The sequence below is a fragment of the Salvelinus alpinus genome, chromosome 1 (genome assembly GCF_045679555.1).
Source record: "Salvelinus alpinus chromosome 1, SLU_Salpinus.1, whole genome shotgun sequence".
Taxonomy (NCBI): domain Eukaryota; kingdom Metazoa; phylum Chordata; class Actinopteri; order Salmoniformes; family Salmonidae; genus Salvelinus; species Salvelinus alpinus.
This window is the reverse complement of record NC_092086.1, coordinates 41899083-41924743: the sequence shown is the minus strand read 5'-3', so window position 1 is coordinate 41924743 and position 25661 is coordinate 41899083. Positions and strand designations below refer to the sequence as shown.

Below are 25661 nucleotides of genomic sequence, written 5' to 3'. Positions count from 1 at the left end.
AGGGAGAGGTTGAAAATGTCAGTGAAGACACTTGCCAGTTGGTCCGTGCATGCTTTGAGTACACGTCCTGGTAATCAATCTGGCCCCGCGGCTTTGTGAATGTTGACCTGTTTAAAGGTCTTGCTCACATTGGCTACCGAGAGCGTTATCACACAGTCATCCAGAACAGCTGGTGCTCTGGTGCATGCTTCCGTGTTGCTTGCCTCGAAGCGAGCATAAAAGGCATTTAGCTCATCTGGTAGGCTCGCGTCACTGGTTAGCTCGCGTCTGGGTTTCCCTTTGTAGTCCGTAATAGTTTTCAAGCCCTGCCACATCTGACGAGCGTCAGAGCCGGTGTAGTAGGATTCAATCTTAATCCTGTATTGACGCTTTGCTTGTTTGATGGTTCGTCTGAGGGCATAGCAGGATTTCTTATAAGCGTCCGGATTAGTGCCCTACTCATTGAAAGTGGCAGCTCTAGCCTTTAGCTTGATACGGATGTTGCCTGTAATCCATGGCTTCTGGTTGGGATATGTACGTATGGTTAATGTGGGGACGTCGTCGTCAATGCACTTATTGACGAAGCCGATGACTGAGGTGGTATACTCCTCAATGCCATTGAATGAATCCCGGAACATTTTCCAGTCTGTGCTAGCAAAACAGTCCTGTAGCATAGCATCCGCGTCATCTGACCACTTCCATATTGAGCGAGTCACTGGTAATTCCTGCTTTAGTTGTTGTTTGTAAGCAAGAATCAGGAGGATATAATTATGGTCAGATTTGCCAAATGGAAGGTGGGGGAGAGCTTTGTATGCATCTCTGTGTGTGGAGTAAAGGTGGTCTAGAGTTGCACATGTGACATGCTGATAAAAATGTAGTAAAACTGATTTAAGTTTGCATACATTAAAGTTCCCGGCCACTAGGAGTGCCGCTTCTGGATGGGCATTTTCTTGTTTGCTTATGGCCTTATAGAGTTGGTTGAGTGCGGTCTTAGTGCCAGCATTGGTCTGTGGTGGTAAATACGAATAATTTAGATGAGAACTCTCTTGGTAGATAGTGTGGTCTACAGCTTATCGTAAGGTACACTACCTCAGGCGAGCAATACCTCGAGACTTCTTTAATATTAGACATAGCGCACCAGCTGTTATTGACAAAAAGACACACCCCCCCACCCCTCATCTTACCAGACGTAGCATCTCTGTTCCGCCGGTGCATGGAAAATCCCGCCAGCTCCATATTATCCGTGTCGTTGTTCAGCCACGACTTGGTGAAACAAAAGATATTACAGTTCTTAATGTCCCGTTGGTAGGATAATCGTAATTGTAGGTCAGCAATTTTATTTTCCAATGATTGCATGTTAGCAAGTAAAACGGAAGGTAGTGGGAATTTACTCGCTCACCTTCAGAGTCTCAGAAGGCAGCCCGATCTGCGTCCTCTTTTCCTCTGTCTTTTCTTCACGCAAATGACGGGATTTGGGCTTGTTCCTGGGAGAGCAGTATATCCTTCTCGTCGGACTCATTTAATGGAAAGTTTCTTTCAGTTCGTAGTGAGTATTCGCTGTTCTGATGTCCAGAAGTTATTTTTGGTCATAGGAGATGGTAGCAGCAACATTATGTACAAAATAAGTAAAAAAATAAGTTACAAACAACACAAAAAAACTAACAATTGGTCAGGAGCATGTAAAATGTCAGCCATCCTCTTCAGCGCCATCTTGTCTCGCTAGACATCTATTTGTCTGACTAGACATAGACATCTACTGTGTGATACAAAGTTATTCACCATATGAGGATCCACCTCTGCTAGGATTCCAGAAGGAGAAGTCAGAAACGAATAGAACCTATAGCAGGGTGTCAAACTCGTTCCATGGAGTGTTGAGTGTCTGCTTGTCACACCCTAATCTGTTTCACCTGTCTTTGTGCTTGTCTCCAACCCCCATCTTCCCCCATTATCCCCTGTGTATTTATACCTGCGTTTTCTTTTTGTCTGTTGCCAGTTGGTCTTGTCCCGTCAAGTCTTACCAGCGTGTTCCCGTGTTCCCTGTGCTCAGTTCTGACCTTTCTGCCTGTCCTGATCCTGCTTGCCGTCCTGTAACTGCCTCACTCTGATTTGGATTACGACTCTTTGCCTGCCTTGACCTACCGATTGCCTGCCTTCCTGTACCTCCTGACTCTGATTTGGATCACAACTCTTTGCCTGTCTTGACATTACCTTTTGCCTGCCCCTTGTACTATAATAAACTCTGACACTCGTACTATCAGGCTCCTGTGTCTGCATCTGTGTCTTAGCCTGAGCCGTGATAGTACGAACTGGCCATGACGGACCCAACAGACTCGGACCAGCGCCGCAACGTTGTCTCCTCCCAAGGCACCACCATTGGAAGACATGAAGAGTTACTTCAAAACCTTTTGATGGGAATCTATACCCTGGCAGAATGCCATAACCATAACGGTTCGATACATTGCTGGAGCAATTCCGCGGATTCCCAACTAGGCAGCAAGCCACAACAGTAATCCCCCAGACTCTCAACAACCCGCCACCTGCAGCGCTTCTTCCCAGCCTACCCCGGTGTCCCAAGATCCTCGCTTACCTCCTCCGGAGCACTACGCTGGAGATTCTAGGAACCTGCCGGGCGTCTCCCAGTGCTCCCTAATCTTCGAGCTGCAGCCTTCTTCGTTGCCCTAGGACCGCTCGAAGATAGCATATTTGATAACGCTGATGTCCGGGAGGGCACTCACCTGGGCTACGGAGGTACGTAAAGTGTTTGATTGTCCGGGAGAGAGGCTGCTCGTAAGCTGCTCCAACTATGGCAAGACTCCGGTAGTGTGGCAGACTACGCAGTGGATTTTTGCACATTGGCGGCTGAGAGTGACTGGAACCCGGAATCTCGGTTAAAGACGAGATTCACATGGATCTCGACTCCCTCATCGCCTTGACCTTATGGATCGATGGGCGGCTACGGGAATGTAGGAGGGAGAGGAGGCCTGTTCCCGGTCACACTCGCTCGACCACTGCTCCCACCTCGTCTCCAAGGAACCCCAGAAGTTCCCGCTGTTCACCTTACCGAGAGAATTGTAGTTCACGAGAGTGCCCACAGGAATCACTGGGGGAAGTTAACTCGCCTCCTACAGAACCCAAGCTACTGGGAAGGGCTAGATTGTGTCCGGATTAACATTTACTTAGGTTGAGCACCAGGAGCTGTCTGTATTGCGGGACAACAGGACATTATATTTCTACCTGTCCATTAAAAAGACCAGGCTCATCAGTATGTTCGAGTACTCTGGTGAGCCGTACAGGGATTTTCCCATCTCCAATCTCCCATTACCCCTCTCCATCCCACCCTGTTGTGGGGTGACCAGGCCAAATCTCTCCAGGTGCTCATTGAACCTGCAATACGGTTCCTATCAACTTACAAGTATCAAGAAATCTCAGTGAGTGTATGCAGTTCCTGCTCATAGAATTTCCCCATGTACCCGGGGTTTTGGGGTATTCATGGCTCCAGAAGCACAATCCCCTGATCAACTGGGCTACTGGTTCCATGGTGGATTGGAGCCCGTTCTGTCTTAAGTCTGCACAGCCTGCCCCGAGACGTCTTCCTGCAGGCTTGGGAGAAGCCTCAGATCTCTCTGCATTTCCAGGGAGTACCTGGACCTCCGGGTGGTCTTCAACAAGGCCCGTGCTACGTCTCTCCCTCCACATCAACCCTACAACTGCACCATTGACCTTCTCCCGGACACCACCTCGGGGGAGGCTTTACTCCCTGTCAGGTCCGGAGACCAAGGCTATGGAGGAGTACATTGAGGACTCTCTCGCTGCAGGGAGTATTCGTCCATCTGCCTCTCCCGCCGGCGCAGGGTTCTTCTTTGTGGAGAAGAAGGACAAAACCCTGTGCCCATGTATCAACTTCCGGGGCCTTAATGACATCACGCTCAAAAACCGTTACCATCTACCACTCATCTCCTCGGCTTTCAAACCTCTACAGGGAGCGACCATCTTCTCAAAGTTGGACCTTCGGGACGCCAACCATCTCGTTCAGATACGGGAAGGAGACGGGTGGAAGATAGCCTTTAAGACGGCTAGAGGGTAATATGAGTACTTGGTTATGCCATTCGGACTGACCTATGTTCCTGCCGTGTTCCAGGCCCTGGTCAACGATGTGCTCTGGGACATGCTGAACAGGTTTGTGTTTGGCTACCTCGACGACATCTTTGTCTTTTCCCGTTCAGCTCAAGAGCATATCCTCCACATCCGACAGGTCCTTCAGCGTCTCCTGGAGAGCCAGCTTTTTGTTAAAGCGGAGAAGTGTGAATTCCATCGCTCCACCATCTCCTTCCTAGGATACGTCATCGCTGCAGGACATATACAGATGGATCCAGACAAGGTGAGAGCGGGGGTGGATTGGCCTCAACCCACATCCAGAGAGCAGCTGCAACGTTTCCTGGGATTTGCTAACTTATACTGCCGCTTCATCTGGGGTTACAGTTCCCTGGCTTCCCCTCTCTCAGCACTCACCTTTCCCAAGGTTCCATTCACGTGGTCTCCAGCATCTGACCGGGCGTTCTTGGACCTCAAACATCGATCCACTACAGCCCCCATCTTAATCCATCCGGAACCCGTCCCATCAGTTTGTGGTGGAGGTCGACACCGCGGATGTCAGAGTGGGGGGCTTCCTGTCCCAGCGTTCTGCCCAGGACCAAAAGCTGCACCCCTGTGCTTTTCTCTCCCATCGTCTTACCCTTGCTGAGAGGAGCTATGATGTGAGAAATTGAGAACTCATTGCCATCAAGATAGCGTTGGAGGAATGGAGGCACTGGTTGGAGGGGGCGGAACAGCCATTCTTAGTGTGGACTGACCATAAGAACCTGGAATATCTCCGCACCACCAAGAGCCTGAACTCTAGGCAGGCTTGTTGGGCCATGTCATTCACCCATTTCAATTTCACTCTCTCCTACCGCCCGGGGTCCAAGAATGTGAAGCCTGACGCACTCTCGCGTTTGTATAGCCCTGCTGTTACTCCACCTGACCCCGAGACCAGCCTCCCAACCTCCTGTCTAGCGGCTGCACTCGTCTGGGGTATAGAGAGCCTTGTCCGTAAGGCACAGCGTTGCCCGATCCCCAGTCCTGGAATGGGCATATTCCTCGAGACTGACCTGCCATCCAGGCTCCTGTCGGACCCTGAATTTCATCCGACGACACTTTTGGTGGCCTTCCATGGTTCCTGATGTCTCCGCATTCGTCGCCGCCTGCACTTTGTGTGCACAAAATAAGACTCCGCGGCAAGCTCCGCCTGGCCTTCTTCAACCACTCCCTGTTCCTCATCGCCCCTGGTCCCATATATCCCTGGACTTTGTTACTGGTCTTCCTCCATCAGATGGCAACACCACGATCCTGACGGTGGTGGAATGGTTTTCTAAAGCTGCCCATTTTATTCCCCTTCCCAAGTTACCCTCAGCCAAGGAGACGGCTCAGCTCATGGTGCAATATGTCTTCCAGATCCATGGACTTCCGGTCGACATGGTCTCCGATCGAGGTTCTGTTGTCTGTTGCCAGTTCGTCTTAGCCTGAGCCTTGATACTGCTGGTTTTTGGTTTCTACTTTCAACGTGTCCAATTAAGATGGATTTGCAGTCAAAGCAAATATCAGTGCTTTCAACAATTGTACAGCCATTCTATTGTAACTCATTTACTCACCTCATTGATTAGCTAGCTACATTAGCTCATTGACTTGAAGACATTGGGTCACAATGTAGGTTAATAGGAATTGATATAGGAAGTGGCGCCCTGGGTTTCAGGAAGCAAGAATTAGTTCACTAATGTTTTGTTGTCTTTAAATAGTTAATTCCACATAATTTCCCCCCGATTGATTATGACAGTTGTGCAGAATCTCAGCATAACAAATTGGGGTAGTCAAGCCTGATAAATGTGTCACAAATCATACATAACATTTTATTTCTTGACCTATTTTATATATTTTTCTGTATTGGATGTTCTTTCTGTTCTCAGGACAGAATACTTGTTGATCTTGTATTGTAAAAGCAACTTCTTGATATTCAACATAGAGAGCCTCTTTAGGATGACTATGGAGTACAGAACCTGTCTTCTAGCTCCTCCTGCTGGCCAAATACATGTTAGTAAAGTGTTATCCCACATTCATTCCCTTTGAAGCATTTCTGTGGGACAGACATTAAATTAACATGACCAAGCATTTAAGAAGACTCAATTCAAAAGTGGCTGAGTTTGAAATCACATTTAATGTTTGTTCAGGAGCTGATTCACATGAACCTCAACCCTTTGTGTACAGTACAATTCTTTAATATTTTTATTATCATCATCAGATCATGGTCTTAGCTCTCCACAGGCACTCACACACTCATTCACACACACACCAACCCTCTGCAGCCAGTCATACCAGCTGAGGGGTATACACAGGCAATCTTAAAGGGGACTTAGTTGTAACACCAGCGGAAACTCATCTTACACGGTAACACAGTCACAAACCTGCCAGAGGCTAACCCTATCACGATGTGAACACTCACTGGTGGAGAAAAATCTGAACGTGCAAAAGTGGTCCCCTTTAAAGACTGAAGTATTTAGAGTCCTCTGATCTTAGGACACGACAATCACTCATTTTCTCCTGTCTTCAGTCACTCCCCATCCTCACCATCCCATTCTCATGAGCACCAATGTTCAGCTTAGAGAAACTAGCTAACAAAGAAAATAAAAAATACTCATCAAGGTTTCACCTCCTGGACTGCAAATACAGAAATGCACAGAGCAATAAAAAGACATGTCATAGAAGGTTGAAACTAAATCACGATAAAAGGAATCAAGATCCATTTGTTTTGTAACTAGCTGTTAATAGAACTGTTAATAGCTCTAATAGCATCAACAGTTTCATAAGTACATGTAGTTATATATACGTATCTATATTCCATAAAAGGTATGGGGGATTGTTAGGGTCAAACAGTCATGTTTTCAACATAGTTTAATGCTGGAACAAACTTGAAAAGTTAATTTCCATATGGACTCTTCAGTTATTGCGTCACTTTGCAGGCAATATAAACACTTACCTGAAGCAATGTGAAGACACGCTGGAGCGACAGCGTCGCCCCAATTTAGAAGCTGTTCCACCAGAGGCCATACGTAATGCGTCTGGATTTAAGGGCACCAATACTTCACAGAGCTCTGACAGATAGCAACCTCTGTGGGCGTCCGTGTACTGGGTGCAATAATGCAGTAGTGTAACAGTTCCATGAAGCCAAGGCCGCTTATGTATGTCACTGCAACAGTCAGTCAACTCTGTGGTTCACATACTGGGAGACACTGGATCCAGATGTACACCGATACATGTCCCTCGTCCAATGAGGAGCCTTGGTTGCTCCGTAGCTGTGCAGAGCTCCTCCCTATGAACAGGTCCCATGTAAACAGCTTACAGAGGCGAGACCAGGGAGTAAACACACTCTTTGGCACATCCTTAGGAGAAATGCGGATGCAGTCAAGTCCTGATCAGACTAAATAATACACCAGATCCCATGATTAGCTAGATTTTAGCTACGGAGAGGTCCTGTGTGTTAGCTACTGTTGACCTCTGTCTAGCATTTAAAAGTCATAGAAAGACATACACATGCACCTCTTGTGCAAAAACACACACACACACAAACAAACAAACACACATAGCTTATGCACTTAGATAAAAGTGTCACTGACCTAATTTCAAACATTCCAATGTTCTAATTGAGCCTAAAAACAACCTAGTTCACCACATTCAAATGTATAATAAATAACAACCAAGGTTTTGGGTTTCATTGACAAGGCAAGAAAGAAATGGCAACATTTGTATGTGTGTCCGCATTAAAACTTGAAATAGTGACCTTCAATACTTCTATGGACCCTTTCATCTAAAGAATAGATGAGTATCATCAAGAGCTTAAATGCCATTAGCTAAACAGTGTTGGGGACATCAAACTATGGAATAACATAATGACCAGTCTAATTTAATATGGCACAGTCATCTCAAATAATAAGTGCATTAAAAGGGATAGTTCACCCAAATTACAAAATTACACATTGGTTTCCTTACCCTGTAAACAGTCTATAGATAAGGTATGACAGCAATCCATGCTTTGGTTAAGTTTCCCTGGCACTGTTTTCAAATGCTAATGTTTTAGCATTTGTGGCACAAATCCCATGGGACTGATATCAGCATTAATCTATAAGTGACTTTGTTGTGCTTTACAATCAATTTTAGACACTTTCGAATGATTTGGGCATGATGTTTGAAAAATGCTAATATCTTGTACCCATGACTTAAATGAGATTTGTGCCACAACATTTGGAAACGGTGCCAAGTCAACTAAACCACAGCATGGATTGCTGTGATACCTTGTCCATAGACTGCTTGCAGGGTAAGGAAACCAATATGTAATTTGGGTGAACTATCCCTTTAACTACATTCAGAAAACATTAAGAGTTACTGTGTGACTGCACCTGTCAGCCTAACACTAAGGTGAATGGGACGTCCCTTCAAGGTGCTGCATCCTCTACAGGGTCCTTCCTTTTCTCTCAAAGGGGCCTTTTCCTCGTCATCACTGCCCTAATCAATGGGGCATTTATTTAAGTGCTCTGTGACATTGTCTACGTTAAAATTGCCTTATCAAAATAATGTGTAAATGGGCTTTTTAAGTCTGTACCATAGACTAAGCATGAATACAAAAACATTATTTAAACTCCTTTTAAAATGTTGTTGAGGGGAGTAAAGCAGGAGCCATGAGTGTGCTCCTCTTAAGTGCTTCAAATATAAATGGGCGGAGCCTCTCAGGTCTATATAAAGAACTGTTTAGAGCAGGGAGATAGGTCAAAGTTCAATATGGTTTAAGTTAACCTCTCGGGTTAACCACTGAGCGGCAGGAAGTGTAACTGTCCTCGTTACAAACTGAACATTCAGCTCAAACAAGTCCAAACAAAGAAGAAACAGCAGACCCCGAAGCCCTAGACAGTTGCAAACACCCACTCTGGTCAGGAGAGCTTGGGTTCCCATGGCAATGGGGCTTTGTAACCATCTGCAGAGCTTCCTAGGAGAGGCTGGGGAATGAGAGAGCTCTTTGGGGGAAAGCTTCTCTTCAAAACACTTCAACAACAGGTTCCCTGTGTTGAGGCCGAAGGAACAAGTGGATGGAAAAAAGGCATGGCAAAGATGTGGCAGAACAAAATGGTTAGAAGAATGTGTGGATTGTTATGGACCTGGGGGTTACAATGACGGGGTGGGGATGGGGATCAGGATTGGGGTGAGGGTGGACTCTGCTGAGGCTGTTGCCATTGGAGTGGCAGTGACAATTGGAGCAGACTCAGCCATTGGGGGAGGAGAGGGGCTGCAAGGAGGGAGAACAGTAGGAGCTGTGGTGTGGGTGTGGATGGAGGGTGGGGTTGAGGTGGGGGCAGGAGTTGTGGTGAAGCTGGAGGTAGTGGCTGGGACTGAAGTTGAGGTTGGGTTGTGGTCTTGGGCTGGGGGGTCCGTGGCAGAGGGAGCAGGCTTGTTGTAGTTGAGGTTGAGGATGTGCTGCTGGAGGTGGCGGATCCAGTCCTCCTGCACAGAGAGAGGACCCTGGAACTCCACCTCACAGAACCTGGCGGAGAGAGGCAGAGAGCACACTGTACTCACACAGAGTCATCATACAACCACAGCAGGTAGACAGGAACGGTACATGGATCATTTAAAAAATGTTGCTTTAATAAATCAACAGATTATAATTATCGTGAATGTTATTTTACAGACTAAAAGCACTCATTCACAGAACTTCCAAATCTCAAGTGCCTCCCTATTCCCAAAATAGAGCATAACTTCTGACCAGGGCTATAAAGAAGTGCACTATATTGGGAATATGGCATACTTTGAGATGAGCCGATGAGTTCAGTACTGCACAGTTCCCCAGAGAAACTCACCGGCACCTGAGGGAGTAGATCTTTCCCACCACTTTGACCAGGGGGGAGGAAGGGGGTTTGGGCACCAGGGCAGGAATGGTGCCGGTGCGAGGGGGCTTGGGGGTGCCACTGTCCCTCTCTCCTCCCTCTGAGTGGGAGGGGTGTTTAAGAGGTCGCCGCTCAAAGCCTGGACATGAGGAGAGAACACGAGGCTGAGCATGAGATGGACAGGTATGTGTGTATGGCGAATAGTTGTGTGTGTTTGTGTGTCACACTCACCTCTGGGCAGGCGCACGTTGAGCTCGCTGCGGGCCACCTGTGTGTGGGGAGGGAGGGTGTTGGAGAGTCGGGCGGGGCTGGGACTGTGACTGCTGTGGCTGGGTCGGGAGGGGGGAGTGAGACCTGCATCACCCTCTGCTGCCCGGGGTGATGCCAGGGTGAGCTCCCGGCCTACCCGTCTGGCCTGGGCCAGCCCCAAAGCCGCCCACTGGGAGGAGGAGGAATGCTTCTGGGAGGGCATGGGGGGGAGGAGGTCAGAGTCGGATGATGGGGAGAGAGACAAGCTGCTTTTCTGCAACATAAAGGAGAGGGATGAGTGCTTCTCATTAAAATAGCTTTCTAGTCTTTATGTGTGTCAACTCATCACAGAGGGAGTAACAGTGACGCAAATACACAATGCTAATTCAGGAGGGATGGAAAAGTCTATTTTCTAAAACATAATTCATCTGAAGATGAAGGATCTATGTCACCCAGTTCTCTGGTTACTATAGCAACTATTAAGTCAATACCTAACCCTGTTGTGTCCCCCACAGGGGAAATATGCTGATATGAGAATCTTTGTGTTGGAGCTACATGATAGTAGATCTGAGTGAGGCATGTAAATCACAAAATGGCTGGTGGTGGCTGAGGCCAATTCCATCTTTTAACCTTTAAAAGCCCATCTCCTGGCAGGTGTTGTTAGTTTGAGAGAGCTAAAGCATTATGGTAAACAATTCACCTGACCTTTAATGATATGGGTTGTCATGTCAATGCTCTAAACAGCCCTAACAGTGTGCCGACAGCCCTCATAGCGGTCCGAAACCCACAACTAAAATGGACAGGGTCGGCACTAATAAAAAAGGACTTTGCAATATTGCAGCTTGATTGTGCATTGTGTGCACGACGTCACACTGTTAACTCTAAGTCGATATAAATAATTGCTGCCTTCGCATGGACATTGGAAAAATACAACTTTCAAGATAAATCTCACAACAAGTATTGTGAGTAACATAGTCCTTTTACTATCATCTATCACCATTAGATAAACTACTAAATAAATGAATTGCTCCCTGACCTTCTTGGAGGTGGAGCGGCTGGAGCCCTGCATGTAGCTGCGGTGCATCTCCACCACCTTGTGGGGCCGGCTGCGCATCCAGGCACTCAGCGTCTCGATGGGCGAACCGTTCACACACCACTCTGTCACGCCAAACTGCCGCAGGTGGGCCCGCGCGTGGCTAGCCAGCGCCTTGCGGTTCTCAAAGTAGAACCCACACAGCTCACAGCTGGCATCTGGGGAGGGGGTGAGAGAAGACAAAGGAGGGGTGTTGTCAGTCAGAGCCGGGCTTACGTTAGAGACTGATTCATGTTTCATAAAATTAAATGTATATAACATAACATATGTGTCATTCGCTGCTAAATGCAATGAGTCTGTACTAAAAGACAGTCAGCAAGTTAAAGGATGACTGCAACTCTTCTGAGGATCTTTAGTAAGGTCATGGCTTACCCAGGTGCCCTCCCGCATTCTTGTCTGGAGAGGACTTCCCTTTGATGGAGAGGTCATGTGGCAGGGGCGAAAAGGACTGGGGGTGGGATGGTGACCTCTCAACTGGACGGCCCTCCTCCGTCATGGGTCTCTTACCCAGCAGGGACACCGCAAAAAACTTCCCGGCGGGAGGGGTGGAGGAGAGGCCCACCGCCCCCAGGCCGTGCTTATGAAGCCGGGAGCCAGAGTGCAGCAGGTTGAGGGGGGATTTGCGGGAGAACTTGGGCGACTGGTAACCCAGGCCCCCCACCAGGCCTTCCCAGGTGGGGCTGGACCCCTGGCTGGTCTCCTTCTTCAGCCCTGGGGCTGGGGACGAGGTGCCCCCATTCTTGTGCATGAGTTCTCTCAGGGTGTCTATGGGGGAGCCGTTGACTGTCCACTCTGTGATGCCCATCTGGCGCAGGTGGGAACGGGCGTGGCTGGAGAGACCTTTACGATTCTCAAAGTACTCCCCACAGAACTCACAGCGGATGTCCCGAGTGGGCTCTACTTCATGGGCTGTGACTGTGGGAGGAACAAAGGGAGGGGGGGAGACAGAGAGACGTAAAAAGAGACAGTAGAGAATAAAAACAAGGCATCACTTCAGTATGGATATTACCTCAATAAATACAAGATGGTCTTTCAACTTGGACTCACCCAAGTTAAGAGGGAGCATATTGTCGGAGCTGCTCCAGCTGCAATTCAGTGGCTCAGAGGAGTATCCCGCTGCTCCCCCCACCGCTCCTGGCATGGTGACTTCCAGCTGCATAGGCTCAGGCTTCAGCTTGACTATCAGGCTAGGGGAGGCCGGTGGAGCTGAGCCCATCTTACGCACTGTGGACTGGTGGCTGGGTGGGTGGGCGAAGGCAAAAGGGAGGCGACTCAGGAGGCTGGGCGAGGCAGGGGAGGACAAGGGGGAGCGAGGGTGTCCGGGGGAAGGAGGGGGAGATTTTAGGGGCTTAAGGGGCAGGGCGCATGGTAGACCTCGACGTGTGATCAGCTCTCGCAGGGTGTCTATGGGGGAACCGTTGACTGTCCACTCTGTGATGCCCATCTGGCGCAGGTGGGAACGCGCGTGACTGGAGAGGCCTTTACGGTTTTCAAAGTACTCCCCACAGAACTCACAGCCGATCTCCTTCACTGGTTCACCTGCAGGAGAGATGGAGAGTAGAGATGAAGATCAACTTAAAATAAGCACCTCAAGAAACTGTACATCAACAAGTCACTGATGCTGTATTGCATTGAATGGAGTATGAGTTTAGTTTCCATCATATGACAGACACTCACTGTGGGGGATGGGTGTGAGTTCCCCTCCACTCAAACGGAAGACCTGTAATTTGGAGGACTTGGGACGTTTGGAGGGCGGGCCAAACATTGAGGAAGCTGAGGAAGAGGTAGCTTTGGACCCAGATCCGCCCCCCATCGTAGTGACCTTGTAGAGGAGAGCTGTGGAGGAGGTGGTGAGGAGGGAGCGTTTGGGGGAGGAGAGTCTGGCTGTGAGGCCCCTGAGTCCCTGGGGCCCCTCAGGCTGCAGGGTGCTGGCTCTGTGCTTGAAGTCATCAGTGTGAATGAGCTGGTTGAGGAGGTCTATGGGGGAACCTTTGGACTCCGAGTACTCCACCCCAAAGTGACGCAGGTGGGCTCGGGCATGGCTGGACAGGCCCTTCCGCGTCTCGAACCAGGCGCCACACAGCTGGCACACTATGTCCTTGTTGGGGTCTACCTCCAATGCTGCACAGATGAGGAAAAGGGGGTATGAGGAAATGTTTTACTTCAGACACCTTTACAACCTGTGCATTAATCAGTTGGGGATGAATGACCAGAGAGAGGGCACTGACACACTTACTGAGGTTGAGTGGGGCATCAGTCTCTTGTGGAGCCCAGAAGGGTTTGGCAGAGAGGTTAGAGGTGGTGCTCTTCACCCCTCCAGGCTTATGGTCCAGACAGCGCAGGGGGGAGGACACAGGCAGCAGAGAAGAGATGGGGGCCTTCCTCACCACAGGAGAAGGGGAGCAGGCCCTGATGAGGGAGGAGGGGGGAGGGGAGGCCACAGGGGAGGGGATGGAGAGAGGGATGGGTTTCTCGTCCATGTCGGTGTCTTGATATCTCTCCTCTTTCCGTGGGGTTGGCAGGACGTGAAGGGGCTTCTTGGCGACAGGGGGCAGGGGGAGGGGAGGGGGGAAGTGCCCATCCAGACCACGCTCCTTGGTGATCTGGTAGAGGAGGTCGATGGGTGCCCCGCTACTCTCCGACATGCCGATGCCCAGCTGGCGCAGGTGGGAACGAGCGTGACTAGATAGGCCCCGCCTCGTCTCGAAGGGGGCACTGCACACCTCACACTTTAACAGGTTGGACACTACAATAGAGAGGACAACAGTGAGAGGGGAAGAGATGCAGCTGACCAGCACACAGCAAAATACACAAAATATGGAAAAATTTCCCTTTGCACATTTTTTTCAGTCATAGTTCAGCACTGGTGTGTGTATTATTACATAATTTATAGCACTTCAATTAACGGATGGTGACAAAAAGAGCAGGAGGCTGTGTAGCTGAGAATTCTCAACTCCATGATACAATGGAGTTGAGTGGCAATGAGTTTGCTGCAATCCGTAGTTTTTGATGCAAACAGCATTTTACGTGACCTACACCGTTGTTTGCTAATGAAGAAGGAACAACCCCGGCATTGAAGGACGATTTTTTTTTTTTGGCAGGAGATGCAATTTTCATCAAAACTATGGATACAACTCCCTCTGACAGCTGTATGACAATCTGGACAAGCACAGGTACACAGTAAGTGTTAAAAAAATTATATGTTTGAAGTCGCTAACTTCATACTCCGTTGGAAAACAGTGAATTATGCAGCACAATTTGACAAACGTAACATTAGAGCCCTATTCGGACGGGACTAGTATTAGCAGAGACGCTGGTAATGTAATTAATACCCCAGCATTTGAATTATTCCAGAGGACAATTCGCACGGTATACGTTTTAACAAACTGCCGCCTTTAATTCTTCATTTGTTTTCATTCAATTGACTACGACGGAAGCCTGGAGGGTTTTATTCTAAGTGTGAAGATATGTCAACATCATGTCTAGACGATAAAGGCAACACTGATAACTCATGCTTGGCGGCCAAATGTAAAGGTGTCCCCAAAACGTTTAAATTGCGGAAGTGTGATCATAATCATTATTTTAGGGATTGACGGTAGACTGTCCTAATGAAAAGGCCTCCCATCCTGCTGATGTGAGCTGTTGAACAGTGCTCTTGCACTTGAGATGCATTTATGGATGAGAAAGTGAACTTGCCAATTCCAAAAAAGTTTAGCTCAGTGGGGAATCGGGGAAGCCCTGTTTGCAATCTATTGCCTACATCAACAGCAACAGTTGAATTAAATAGGCCTAGGCACAATATTTTTTTATTGCACATTTAATTAAACTGACACATTTGGTGATGTTCAACTTCCATTCATTGGCACAAAACGTAGCCTATAAACAAAAGTATTCACTGTGAAATCAATTTAAGCCATTCATATAAAATATATGCGTAGCATTTTGTTTAAGCATCAATTTTTCAAATCAGTTCTTGTTTCTTTGCTCAAACTGTGCGCAGCACCTATCAAACTCTTGTAATGTCTCGAAAAACACAGGGATGTCGTTACGCACAGGACTAGCATTATCAGAGGACCTTGGAGTTTGCCAAAAAACATTAGGTTATGCTGGCTGGAATTGTTACTCTCCTGCCATGTAAAACTGACTGACATGCCAAATTCGGGCGGGACTACAATTACAGAAATGGTGTTTTGTGTTCGTGCCCATAATTACATTACCTGACCTCCACCAATAAAACGAATCCCGTCCGAATAAGGATATAAAATTACGTTTTAATCATAAACTACGGAATTCAGCACCCAAATAAAAGATCGCCTTTACACAGGACAAACATAGGTACAAGGTACGCATTAAAGAATGGCAATTTTTATTGTCTGATATCGACCTGATGTAGGTACAAAACGACAAAATGAATCACCACTCAACTCCATTGAGACGTGATGTACACGGGCTGTGGTAACCTCAGCCACATCTGTCTGCCACCTAACAAAACCTCCAGATCCCAGGGGACCATTATGTCTCATCTCATCTTGCCCCATGTTGTTCGGTCTCACCTTTGATGTCAGCTTCATCCCTCGGGGAGGGGCTCTCTGGGTCCAGGGAAAACAGACCCTTCCTCCCTGGGCTGGAGGTCAAGCTCTCCAGTGCTGGCATCTGCTCTTCCTCCTCCCCGCCTGAAACACAACCAAATGAATGAGTCATTCATTAAAGAGTCATTAACCTGGGAGGATGTGAATTAAACATGGAGCCTAATGTCACCAGGAAAATTACATAAGTATTCATTTTGGTAACTGGTAATGCATGAAAATACACAACATGACGAAAGGTATGTGGACACCTGCTCGTCGAACATCTCATTCCAAAATCATGGGCATTAATATGGAGATGGTACCCCCTTTGCTGCTATAACAGTCTCCTCTCTTCTGGGAAGGCTTTCCACTAGATGTTGGAACATTGCTGCGGGGACTTGCTTTACATTCAGCCACAAGAGCATTAGTGAGGTCGGGCACTGATGTTGGGCAATTAGGCCTGGCTCGCAGTCGGTGTTCCAATTCATTCCAAAGGTGCTCGTGTAACAGTGTAGCTTCCGTCCCTCTCCTCGCCCCTACCTGGGCTCGAACCAGGGACCCTCTGCACACATCAACAACTGGCACCCACGAAGCATCGTTACCCATCGCTCCACAAAAGCCGCAAAGGGGAACAACTACTTCAAGGTCTCTGAGTGAGTGACGTCACCGATTGAAACGCTATTAGCGCGCACCCCGCTAATAAGATAGCCATTTCACATCGGTTACACTCGATGGAGTTGAGGTCAGAGCTCTGTGCAGGCCAGTCAAGTTCTTCCACACTGATTTCGACAAACCATTTCTGTATGGACCTCGCTTTGTGCATGGGAGTAAATAAAGATGAAATTGTCAAGCTGAAACAGGAAAGGGCCTTACCCAAACTGTTGCCACAAAGTTGGAAGCACAGAATCGTCTAGAATGTATGCTGTAGCATTAAGATTTCCCTTCACTGGAACTAAGGGGCCTAGCCCGAACCATGAAAAACAGCCCTCCACCAAACTGTACAGTTGGCACTATGCACTGGGGCAGGTAGCGTTCTCCTGGCATCCGCCAAACCCAGATTGGTTCGTCGGACTGCCAGATGGTGAAGCGTGATTCATCACTCCAGAGAACGAGTTTCCACTGCTCCTGAGTCCAATGGCGGTGAGCTTTACACAACTCCAGCCAATGATTGGCATTATACATTGTGATCTTAGGCTTGTGTGCGGCTGCTCGGCCATGGAAACCTATTTCATGAAGCTCCCGACGAACAGTTATTGTGCTGACATTGCTTCCATAGGCAGTTTGGAACTTGGTAGTGAGTGTTGCAACTGAGGACAGACATTTTTTATGCGCTACGCGCTTCAGCATTTGGCGACCCCGTTCTGTGAGCTTGTGTGGCCTACCACTTCACGGCTGAGCTGTTGTTACTCCTAGACGTTTCCAGTTCACAATAACAGCACTTACAGTTGACCGGGGCAGCTCTAGCAGGGCAGAAATTTGACGAACTGACTTGTTGGAAAGGTGGCATCCTATGACGGTGCCACATTGAAAGTCGCTGCGCTCTTCAGTAAGGCCATTCTAATGCCAATGTTTGTAGGGGGATTGCATGGCTGTGTGCTCGGTTTTATACACCTGTCAGCAATGGGTGTGGCTGTAATAACCGAATCCACTAACTTGAACAGGTGTCCACATACTTTGTATATAGTGTATGCATAGGCAAATTAAATAGTTTTAAAATAATACAATGTATTATGTTTCTGTATGAATAACAAAAAATACAAATAACCTTTACAATGGAGTAGCTAATAATAATAATACGATATTCATTAAAATAACTGCAATTTGCAGCGCTCTATTGACGCTTCAGACGTAGTCTGTCTAATAAATCACTTCTTCAAGCGTGTAGACCTGTGATAATGGCAAAACACTGTTCGTTTTCCTGCTGTTGTACATTTCGTAACAGACACATGCCTTTCATTGCGATGGTGTATTTCTGGGACAAAACTACCATTTTCTGCGACAAAACGGTAAATCATAAGCGACGTGAGTAGACAATGCTTTTTGTCTGGTGGGCGGCTCCGCGCTTGTCAGTTGATCTCGTCTCAGGGTGCTCGCAGAGCAAATGACACCTTTGATTTTTCTCGCTTTATTTGCAGCATCAAAAATGTGATCACTGCAGAAAAATTATACCCTGGTTTGATAAAACTATTAAAAGTAACAAAGTTACAAAATCCGGACTTTAGTTTTCATTATATAGCAGTAGTAGGCCTACAGTAACATCAAGTAACCTGACACTTAATAAAAAGTGACACTTAAATGTATTTTTAAGATCTAAATAAGTTTTGATACGATTACAGATTTGTAGTCCGTTATTCCTGTATCATAAGCATGAGGCAATGCATTCATAAAGAATGACACCAGAGAGACCACATTCAAGAAATCAAAGGAAAGTAAAATGGCGAGGATTTGGGAACTGTAGGTAATTTTAGAAATCCTGCAGTATTGGAAATAGTGAACGTCATCCGAGACGCACAAAATATATCACACAGAAAATGACAGTCCGCATCAAATGTTGCAAAACACATTCCTGCGCGCGTAGCTACAGTGATACAAGAAACTCGAACAATGACAAGAATGACACATTTGTAGCCAATGCCTTGACTTTGTCTATCTCACCTTTAGTGCGCGACAGTGATTTTAAATGGTCTCATCTGATTAGATTTTTTTGACGGCTAATGTGTCTAGAGACAATTTTGACTTACAGCAAACAATACGGGCTACGACGCGACGTGCAACAATGAAGCCGATTAATGTTTAAAGGGCACGGACGTTACGGTGAGTTGTACTCACCGGTCAGTAGCTGTGGTGCATCGGACTCCCAGCAGCTAAAGCCAGACAGTTTTTCCGCTATTGTTTGTGTCTGCAGGGAGGTGGAAGCAGCCATTTTGCCCCCGTACACATGCACCGCTAAACTAAGGCGTGACCAATCGAGCAGAGGCTGGGACAAACGCACTGAGCACCACATCAACCATGGGCATCTGAGTCTCTTCCTCTAATATGCTTGATTTACAGTAACACTTTGTCCCAAATACTGCAGTTCATCATAGACTTAAAATCTGCTACATCACACAAGTCTCACAACTAGGGACTGATGTTACAACACCAACAGGCAAAGTGCCACATCAGGAGAGTAGTTCCATAATGCAAAATAGTTGCAAAACTATTGCACAGAATCGTTTTCATCATTCAATATCCCTTGTGCATTGCATTGCCACTATAGTTACCATTGAGTTACCATATTCAGCACTGAGACATTTCTTTGGAAGTCTTATTCACGCTGATCAACCATCATGTAATCTACCAACAACCTATAACACAGTCAGACCACAGTGTGTTGTATTCATAAACCACAATGCCAGCTCAAAAAGGCATCCTACAGTATACACACCAGGTACACACACACCTTCAGGCTCACCAACGCTGTGGTCTTTCTCCCAAGGCTGAGAAGGCGACGATGGCAGTAGGTTGGAGACTGTAGCACCTGTTGCCTCTTCACTCCCCTCCCCTCCCCCTGGTTCTTCCTCCTCCGTCTCCAGGTCTTCCTCCTCCTCCTCGTCTGAGGCTGGGCTGCGTGGGGGGGCTGTGGGGAGGACCAGGTCTGGGCGGCTGGAGAAGAGCTCCCGGAGGATATGGATGGGCGAGACAGTCACCTCCCAGTTAGTTATCCCAAAGTCCCGCAGGTGCGCCCTGGCATGGCTGGACAGACCAGCCCGGGTGTCAAAGCCAGCATTGCAGAACTCACAGCGCATCACACTGAACGTATCCGGGTCAAAGTTGGCAACTGAAGAGAGAGAAGGGCACATAAGGTTAGCAGTTTACAGACCGACTTGGAAGTTGTACACATCCTCTACCCTGACTGATACTTGTTACTTTGTTACATTATAGTTTATTACAAATATACCGCATCATACACCAGACAAGGTCGTAACAATGTAATAACAAAGATTCCAGATACCCTTTTTCTTCTTCTTCTGGTAGGAGAACTTCTTCTCAATGGCATTGACCTCCTCAGGGGATATGAAGTGGCGCACATTGTAGCTGACGCCCACTCGGTTGAGGTGGCCCCTCACGTGATTGGCCAGCCCGATGCCGTTGTGGAAGCGATCAGGGCAGTAGGGGCATTTCCTCTCCACGCTCTTCAGGGTCCCCGTCTTCTCATCAATCTCCTCATAATCCTCATCTGATATGCCCTCCGCTAGGAAACGCCGGATATTCTCCTCTTCCTCTTCTTCTTCTTCGTCATGATCATCGTTGTCATCATCATCGTCATTTTCAGCAGCAAAAACCTTGTTACTCTTCTTTTCAAAAGCAACCTTTGTCTCCCCGTCCTCTTCCTCTTCCTTCACGGGCTTCCCTTCTGTAGAGCATGAGGCTGTGGGGCTCTGTTGTTTTAGAGAGGAGTCATCTAGCACAGGAAGGAAAGGGATATAGTATGAGGCTGAGCTGAGACAGCCATTTAGTACACAGTATTATAATAGACAAGTGTTCAATCCCAGTCCTGGAGAGCCAATGTGCCGCTGGATTTTTGCTGTGTCAGTAACTGCCTCAATCAATCTTCAACAGCAGATGAGATAACTTTATATCACATCAATTTACTACGTGCTGTAGTGGCACATCAAGAATAGGCATCATATACAGAGACCCTTCAGGACAGAGATAGAACAAACACTACAGAGGCCATTTAAACAGACGCAACATGAAGAACACAGTGATAAGATGCAATGGGGTGAAATTAGAAACAGACATCTACTCACCTAGCAACTGAGCCTTTATATTGATTAGGGGAGAGCGCAAGGAAGATAAGGCTGACTATATTGTATTTGGTGAGGGGATCCATGCATCACTGCATGCCAGGTGGCTACTTCACAACTCAGCCTGTCACTCACCCATCGCCTTGCCTCCCTCCCAACGGCCAAGGTAAGAGAGGAGAGTTTGGGGGTCAAAGCGGTTGGGCTCATTTAGGACAAGGGACAGCGTGTGTCTTAGCTGGGCCTGCTGGCCCTCAGTCAGCCCCAGGCACTCTGCTGCCCCCCACAGGCTGGCTAAGAAAATGCGTTTCAGCTGCATGGCTGGGGCAGGCACCTCCACAGAGCATGGAGGGGAAGCAACGGGCAACCCAGGTTCAGTTATGGGCCAGGCAGGGACTGCTGGGCATTTTCAGTTACGGCCAACCCAGTGACTGATCTGCAGGCTTGTGATGTTATTTGATAACACTGTCCAAAGGTACACATGCATGAAGCACAAGTTATGCATTCTAGGTGAATATAATTTCAATATCGAAGGACAAATATCACAGGTTACCCAACTGTGCATGTCCAAGGTGAAAATAAAAAGAGAAAATATTGAATTGGAATTCAGAATAGCCTCAGGAGTACAAAATATTCTGGACAGTAGAATATTTTTGCATATGCATATAGTGTGGCCATTCTCTAGTGCAGTGGTTCCCAATTCCAGTCCACAAGTACCCCAAACAGTATTGAAGCCCCAGACAAGCACACTTGATTCAACATGTCAACTAATCATCAGGCCCTTATAAAGTGTTTTTTGTTCGGGGCTACAACAAAAAAGTGTACTGTTGGGGGTACACAAGGACTGGAGTTGGGAACCACTGCTCTAGTGTATCAGACCATTAACGGTGAAAGGTTTGTCTAGAATTAGCATGAGAGCAGTGCAATAGGTGAGACTCTAAAGAAACTCTAAGGTATTGGCTTCTTTCATCTGTATTCGAGAAGGCTTGAGGGGATAGGTTCTGCAGCTTAGTCTCACCTCGGAGGGATCGAGCCCTGGTGAGCGGTTTGGATCCAACAAGTGATTCAGTCTCTTTTTGGTTCATATCGGTTGCCAGGTCAGGGCTCTGGCCCTGGCTTTGTGCATCATCGGTCTCAGGTGGCCCGCTGTCCAGTCTGGAATTTGGCCAGAGGAGTTCTGTCCCAGCCTTCCCTCTCCTATTTGCCCTCTTGTTCCCGATGGTCTTAAAGGCTATCTCTCTACGCTGGGGAGCTGGAGCAGTGTTTGATGGTTGGGGCTGTGTGTCACTGTCCTCCATAGCAGAGATCCAACTAGAGGAAGAAGACTTACTGGCCTTTGACTGGCTTTGGTCCTCTGGTGGAGAGACAGGTTTAGAAAGCGTATCAGAACATGGTGGAGAGGAAGCATCAATTCTGGACCCTGGACGGTTCATCTCTTCAGGCCCTTCCCCACAGATGGAGGTCTGCGCGGGGTGAGCCACGTGTTGGTGCTCCTTCAGAGCAGTTTGACTGGAGGCCTGGAAGGCACACTGATCACAAGTGAGAGAGATGGAGGTCAGGCCAGAGGCAGATCCAGATCCAGGTGACACAGACGGCTCCATAGGAGTGAGCTTTGGCTGAAAGCGCGGAGATGCTCGCTGCAGACCAGTAGGTTTTCTGTTGTGGGTCTTGGCATGATTAGCCAATGCCTGTGAGGTGCGTGTACTGAAGTCACACTTGAAGCAGAGAAAACGACGATTGGCTGGGCCTTTGACCTTTGCTTTGACTGGGGTTTTGGCTCGAGCTTTGACTGGGGCCCGGACTGGAACTGGATCTGGCTCTGTGAATGGAGCTGGAGTCGTGACTAGAGCTACAAATGGTTCTAGGACTGGGCTTGCAGGTTTGGTCACCTTGCTCGGTTCACCTTGCGTAGTCTCTCCTTTCCCACTGTCACTCAGCTTCCCAATCTCCTCCAGGATCTTCTGACGAGACTCCTGGTGTCGTCTGTTGTGGTCCGCCAGAGCCAGCCTGTTTGACAGGTTCCATCCACACTCCACGCACCGAAATCGCGCGCCCTTCACTCCGCGCTCCCTCCTGCCAGCCCCCGGCCTGCTCTGACTGTGCTCTTGCATGTGATCCTGCAGGTAGACCTGCTTCTTGAAGTAAATGCTACATTCCACACAGGTGAAAATCTCTTTACCAAGCTCTCCGTCTCCTCCTCCTCCTTCTTCACCACCTTTTTCCTCTTCTACCTTCTCCAGATCCTCTGTTGCCTTTTCCAAGTCCTCCTTAAAGTCATAGGCCCCTCCACTCACATTCACTGGCCCCAAGCTCTTTGCTCTTGAGGAAGCACTCCTTGCCTTCTTTCCAGCTCCTGTTGATGTGCGTTCCCAGGAGCCCTGGCCAGAGAAGGGCCTGAGCAGGGCCCTCTTCTTCTTCCGACGCTGGATGAAGGTGCAGTGTGCCCAGGGTGCTGGTGGGGGGCTCTCTGTGTCTGAGTCCCCAGGAAAGGTGTACACATCCCGCTCAGGCTCCTTGTCCTTCCCTGTCAGGTCCTCTTCCTCTCCCTCCTCCTCAATTTTGCACCCCTCCTTTGATGTCACTTTGGACTGAAACAGTTCAGCTTTCTCCGATATATTCCAGACTCTGTCATCTACCACTGTGGATGGTCAAGAGAAAAAAGGATATTAGGAAAGGAGTTATTTAGAAAATAAACTGTGTTATTTAGTGTTTTCCCTTGCTCCCCATCATGCTTACATTCTTTTGAACTGGGTTGGGCCTTCTTTGGCTCCTCTCTGTGTGTGTTAGGCTTGTCTTGGTCCCGCTCCTCCACAGGGCTGAGTAGGTTTGTCTCAGTGGGTAAGTGCTGCAGTTGTTCAGGTCCTTGGTCATCCTCACTGTCAGGTCTGGACAAAATTATACAGAACGAGACAGTTGTATGAGTGGGTCAGAAAGAGCAATGAGTCCCTATCTGTCTATCTGACCATGTGTCCGCCTAACCTGTTAGTGTGGCCGATTGTCACTTTATTTGACCACTCTGCTTTACTCTCTGTCTGCCTTGCGGTGTCGTATCCTATCACACATAACTATCTTCCTGCTGGCTGCCCTTCTATTCCTCCATCTCACCTGGGTCCAGAGGAGAGGGATCCTGGGCTGTGAGCGGCCAGACCGTGAGGGTTAGAAAAGTGCTGTAGCTCTTCCTCTGACAGACAGCGCAACCCACAAAACAGACAACAACAGGAACATCACTTCACATGTTGGCCACCCACAGGTAAATTCACAGGCAAAGATTTACCGTAGTCATTCCTAGTAAGAGACACAGTTCTGACTACAAGTAGACGGAGGAACATTCAAACATTCTGGAAGTGACAACAAATATAGCTGTGGGTGATAGCAACAAGTTTAACTGATAGCATCACATTTAGGAAAGCCCATAACTGCACTAGTGACATAGACGGGACACACTTAAAAATTAAATAGTATGATTCATATTGTGTTCATACAAGGCTCAGTAATAAACAAGTGTGATAGCTACCGTCTAGTGTCTCTTTCTCAGAGTCAGAGTCCCAGGTCAGGGAGGAGGGAAAGGCTGAGGGCCTGATGCTCCTCTGTGCACTCCTCCCTGATTCCACCTGGGATAGGGGGCCTCCGGTCCTCTCAAAGTCCCCATTGCCACCACTGGACCATGGGCTCCCACTGAAGATGAGCTCGTCTGAAACCTGTTGATGACATTGACACAATCTCACAGCAAGAGACAGCATACTGAATGCAACTGACATTGATTCTGAAGTCTGTGATTTTCACTTATGTAAAAGCCTATGTTTCAGCAAATTCAGCATGTGGTGGTCGACCATGATAGGATCCTCTTTACCTGTAAGGTGTGATTTAGGAAGTTGTGGGTTACGGTGTCCTGTGCTGAGAATGAGGGTGGTGGCCCATAGCTGCTCACTGAGGTGAAGGAATCCCTGGGGGAAAGAGAATCCCCCTCTAGCTCCATGGTCCCCAGAGCACAGTATGGCGTCCCACTGCTGACCACTACAGTCTACATTGTGTGTGGTGTTCTCTTCCACTGTTTTTATATACACACACACGGGGTACACTTCCGTAATACTGTCATAACAGAGAGATAAGCAGCACTCCAGAAAAGGTGTTCTGATGCACACAAAACAACCAATTTAAAGTCATTGGAAAATCATGGCACTCATTTGGGGGTCTGGGTTGGCCACTTGATTTTCTGCTTCAAATGCTGCATTGTCAGTGAGCCACAATATCACACCAAGACCTTGATGAATTTGACAAATCGTAAATGCAAGAGATGGTAACAAGCATAGCGCAGTGGCGTCACAGGTTCAGCCCACTGCAATTTTGGGAATGTCTGACCCATTTTCACAATGTCTGGTGATATTGTGAGAATATAACATATTTCCCAAATGGCCACATACAAAAGTATACTTTTATTCAGGCCCTGTCTCGCTTGTTAACTAAAAATAAACGCAAATGCAAGTAGCTAACACATTAAGATGGGGAAAAAAATGATATCTACCTGCAAGGGCATTGTGGATGGACGTAGCAAGCATTATATAAATATGTGCAAAAATGTTTATAATGTTATAACGCCCGTTATTAAGTACTCACGGAAAACGGCCTGGCTTGTGGTCTGAGAAAAGGAGTTGTTTACGCACCGTTCTCCATGCTTTATATGGAACAAAGCTACGAATATCCTCAGTCCATGAATGCATGTGGAGTGTGTTGCTATATTTTTGTTACATCGGTGCTACATTTTTTCCATGAACCCGCTTGCAGAGACCACACACTCGACTCCATGTTATTTGCCTGCAGGCACGCCACGGCTACGTGAGTGACGTCGATTTAGAACTGAGGTCAGGCTATCCCTCTCAAATCCATGTTCCAATTTACATGCGCCACTACACTGACAATACGGTTTAATGCAGGTAGCTTGACCACGGATAGCTTGATCGCAGTGATAGAGAGCAGAAAATAGTTTGGAGCAAACGTTCAAGTTCAACCTCTGCGGTCAAGTTCA

General features: G+C 47.7%; 1 protein-coding gene across 6 annotated transcripts; it reads right to left on the bottom strand.

Annotated features, from left to right (window-relative positions):
• Nucleotides 1-6207: 6207 nt before the first annotated feature.
• LOC139576392 (protein Wiz-like) lies at nucleotides 6208-25465 on the bottom strand. Of its 6 annotated transcripts, none has more exons than XM_071402497.1 (17): nucleotides 25253-25465; nucleotides 24489-24686; nucleotides 24153-24336; nucleotides 23744-23819; nucleotides 23375-23523; nucleotides 21657-23276; nucleotides 19846-20295; nucleotides 19294-19671; nucleotides 15837-15956; nucleotides 13520-14029; nucleotides 12961-13404; nucleotides 12331-12822; nucleotides 11656-12198; nucleotides 11227-11441; nucleotides 10173-10464; nucleotides 9915-10080; nucleotides 6208-9598 (listed from the first exon to the last, which is right to left on the bottom strand). In XM_071402497.1, exons 2-17 carry the CDS (start codon nucleotides 24612-24614, stop codon nucleotides 9223-9225), a joined length of 6141 nt encoding a protein of 2046 aa, XP_071258598.1. In that variant the 5' UTR covers nucleotides 24615-24686; nucleotides 25253-25465; the 3' UTR covers nucleotides 6208-9222. The 6 variants fall into 6 exon arrangements, with proteins under 6 accessions (XP_071258598.1, XP_071258606.1, XP_071258591.1 ...); XM_071402505.1 differs by having other exon boundaries at nucleotides 25300-25465; XM_071402490.1 differs by having other exon boundaries at nucleotides 24489-25465.
• Nucleotides 25466-25661: the final 196 nt, after the last annotated feature.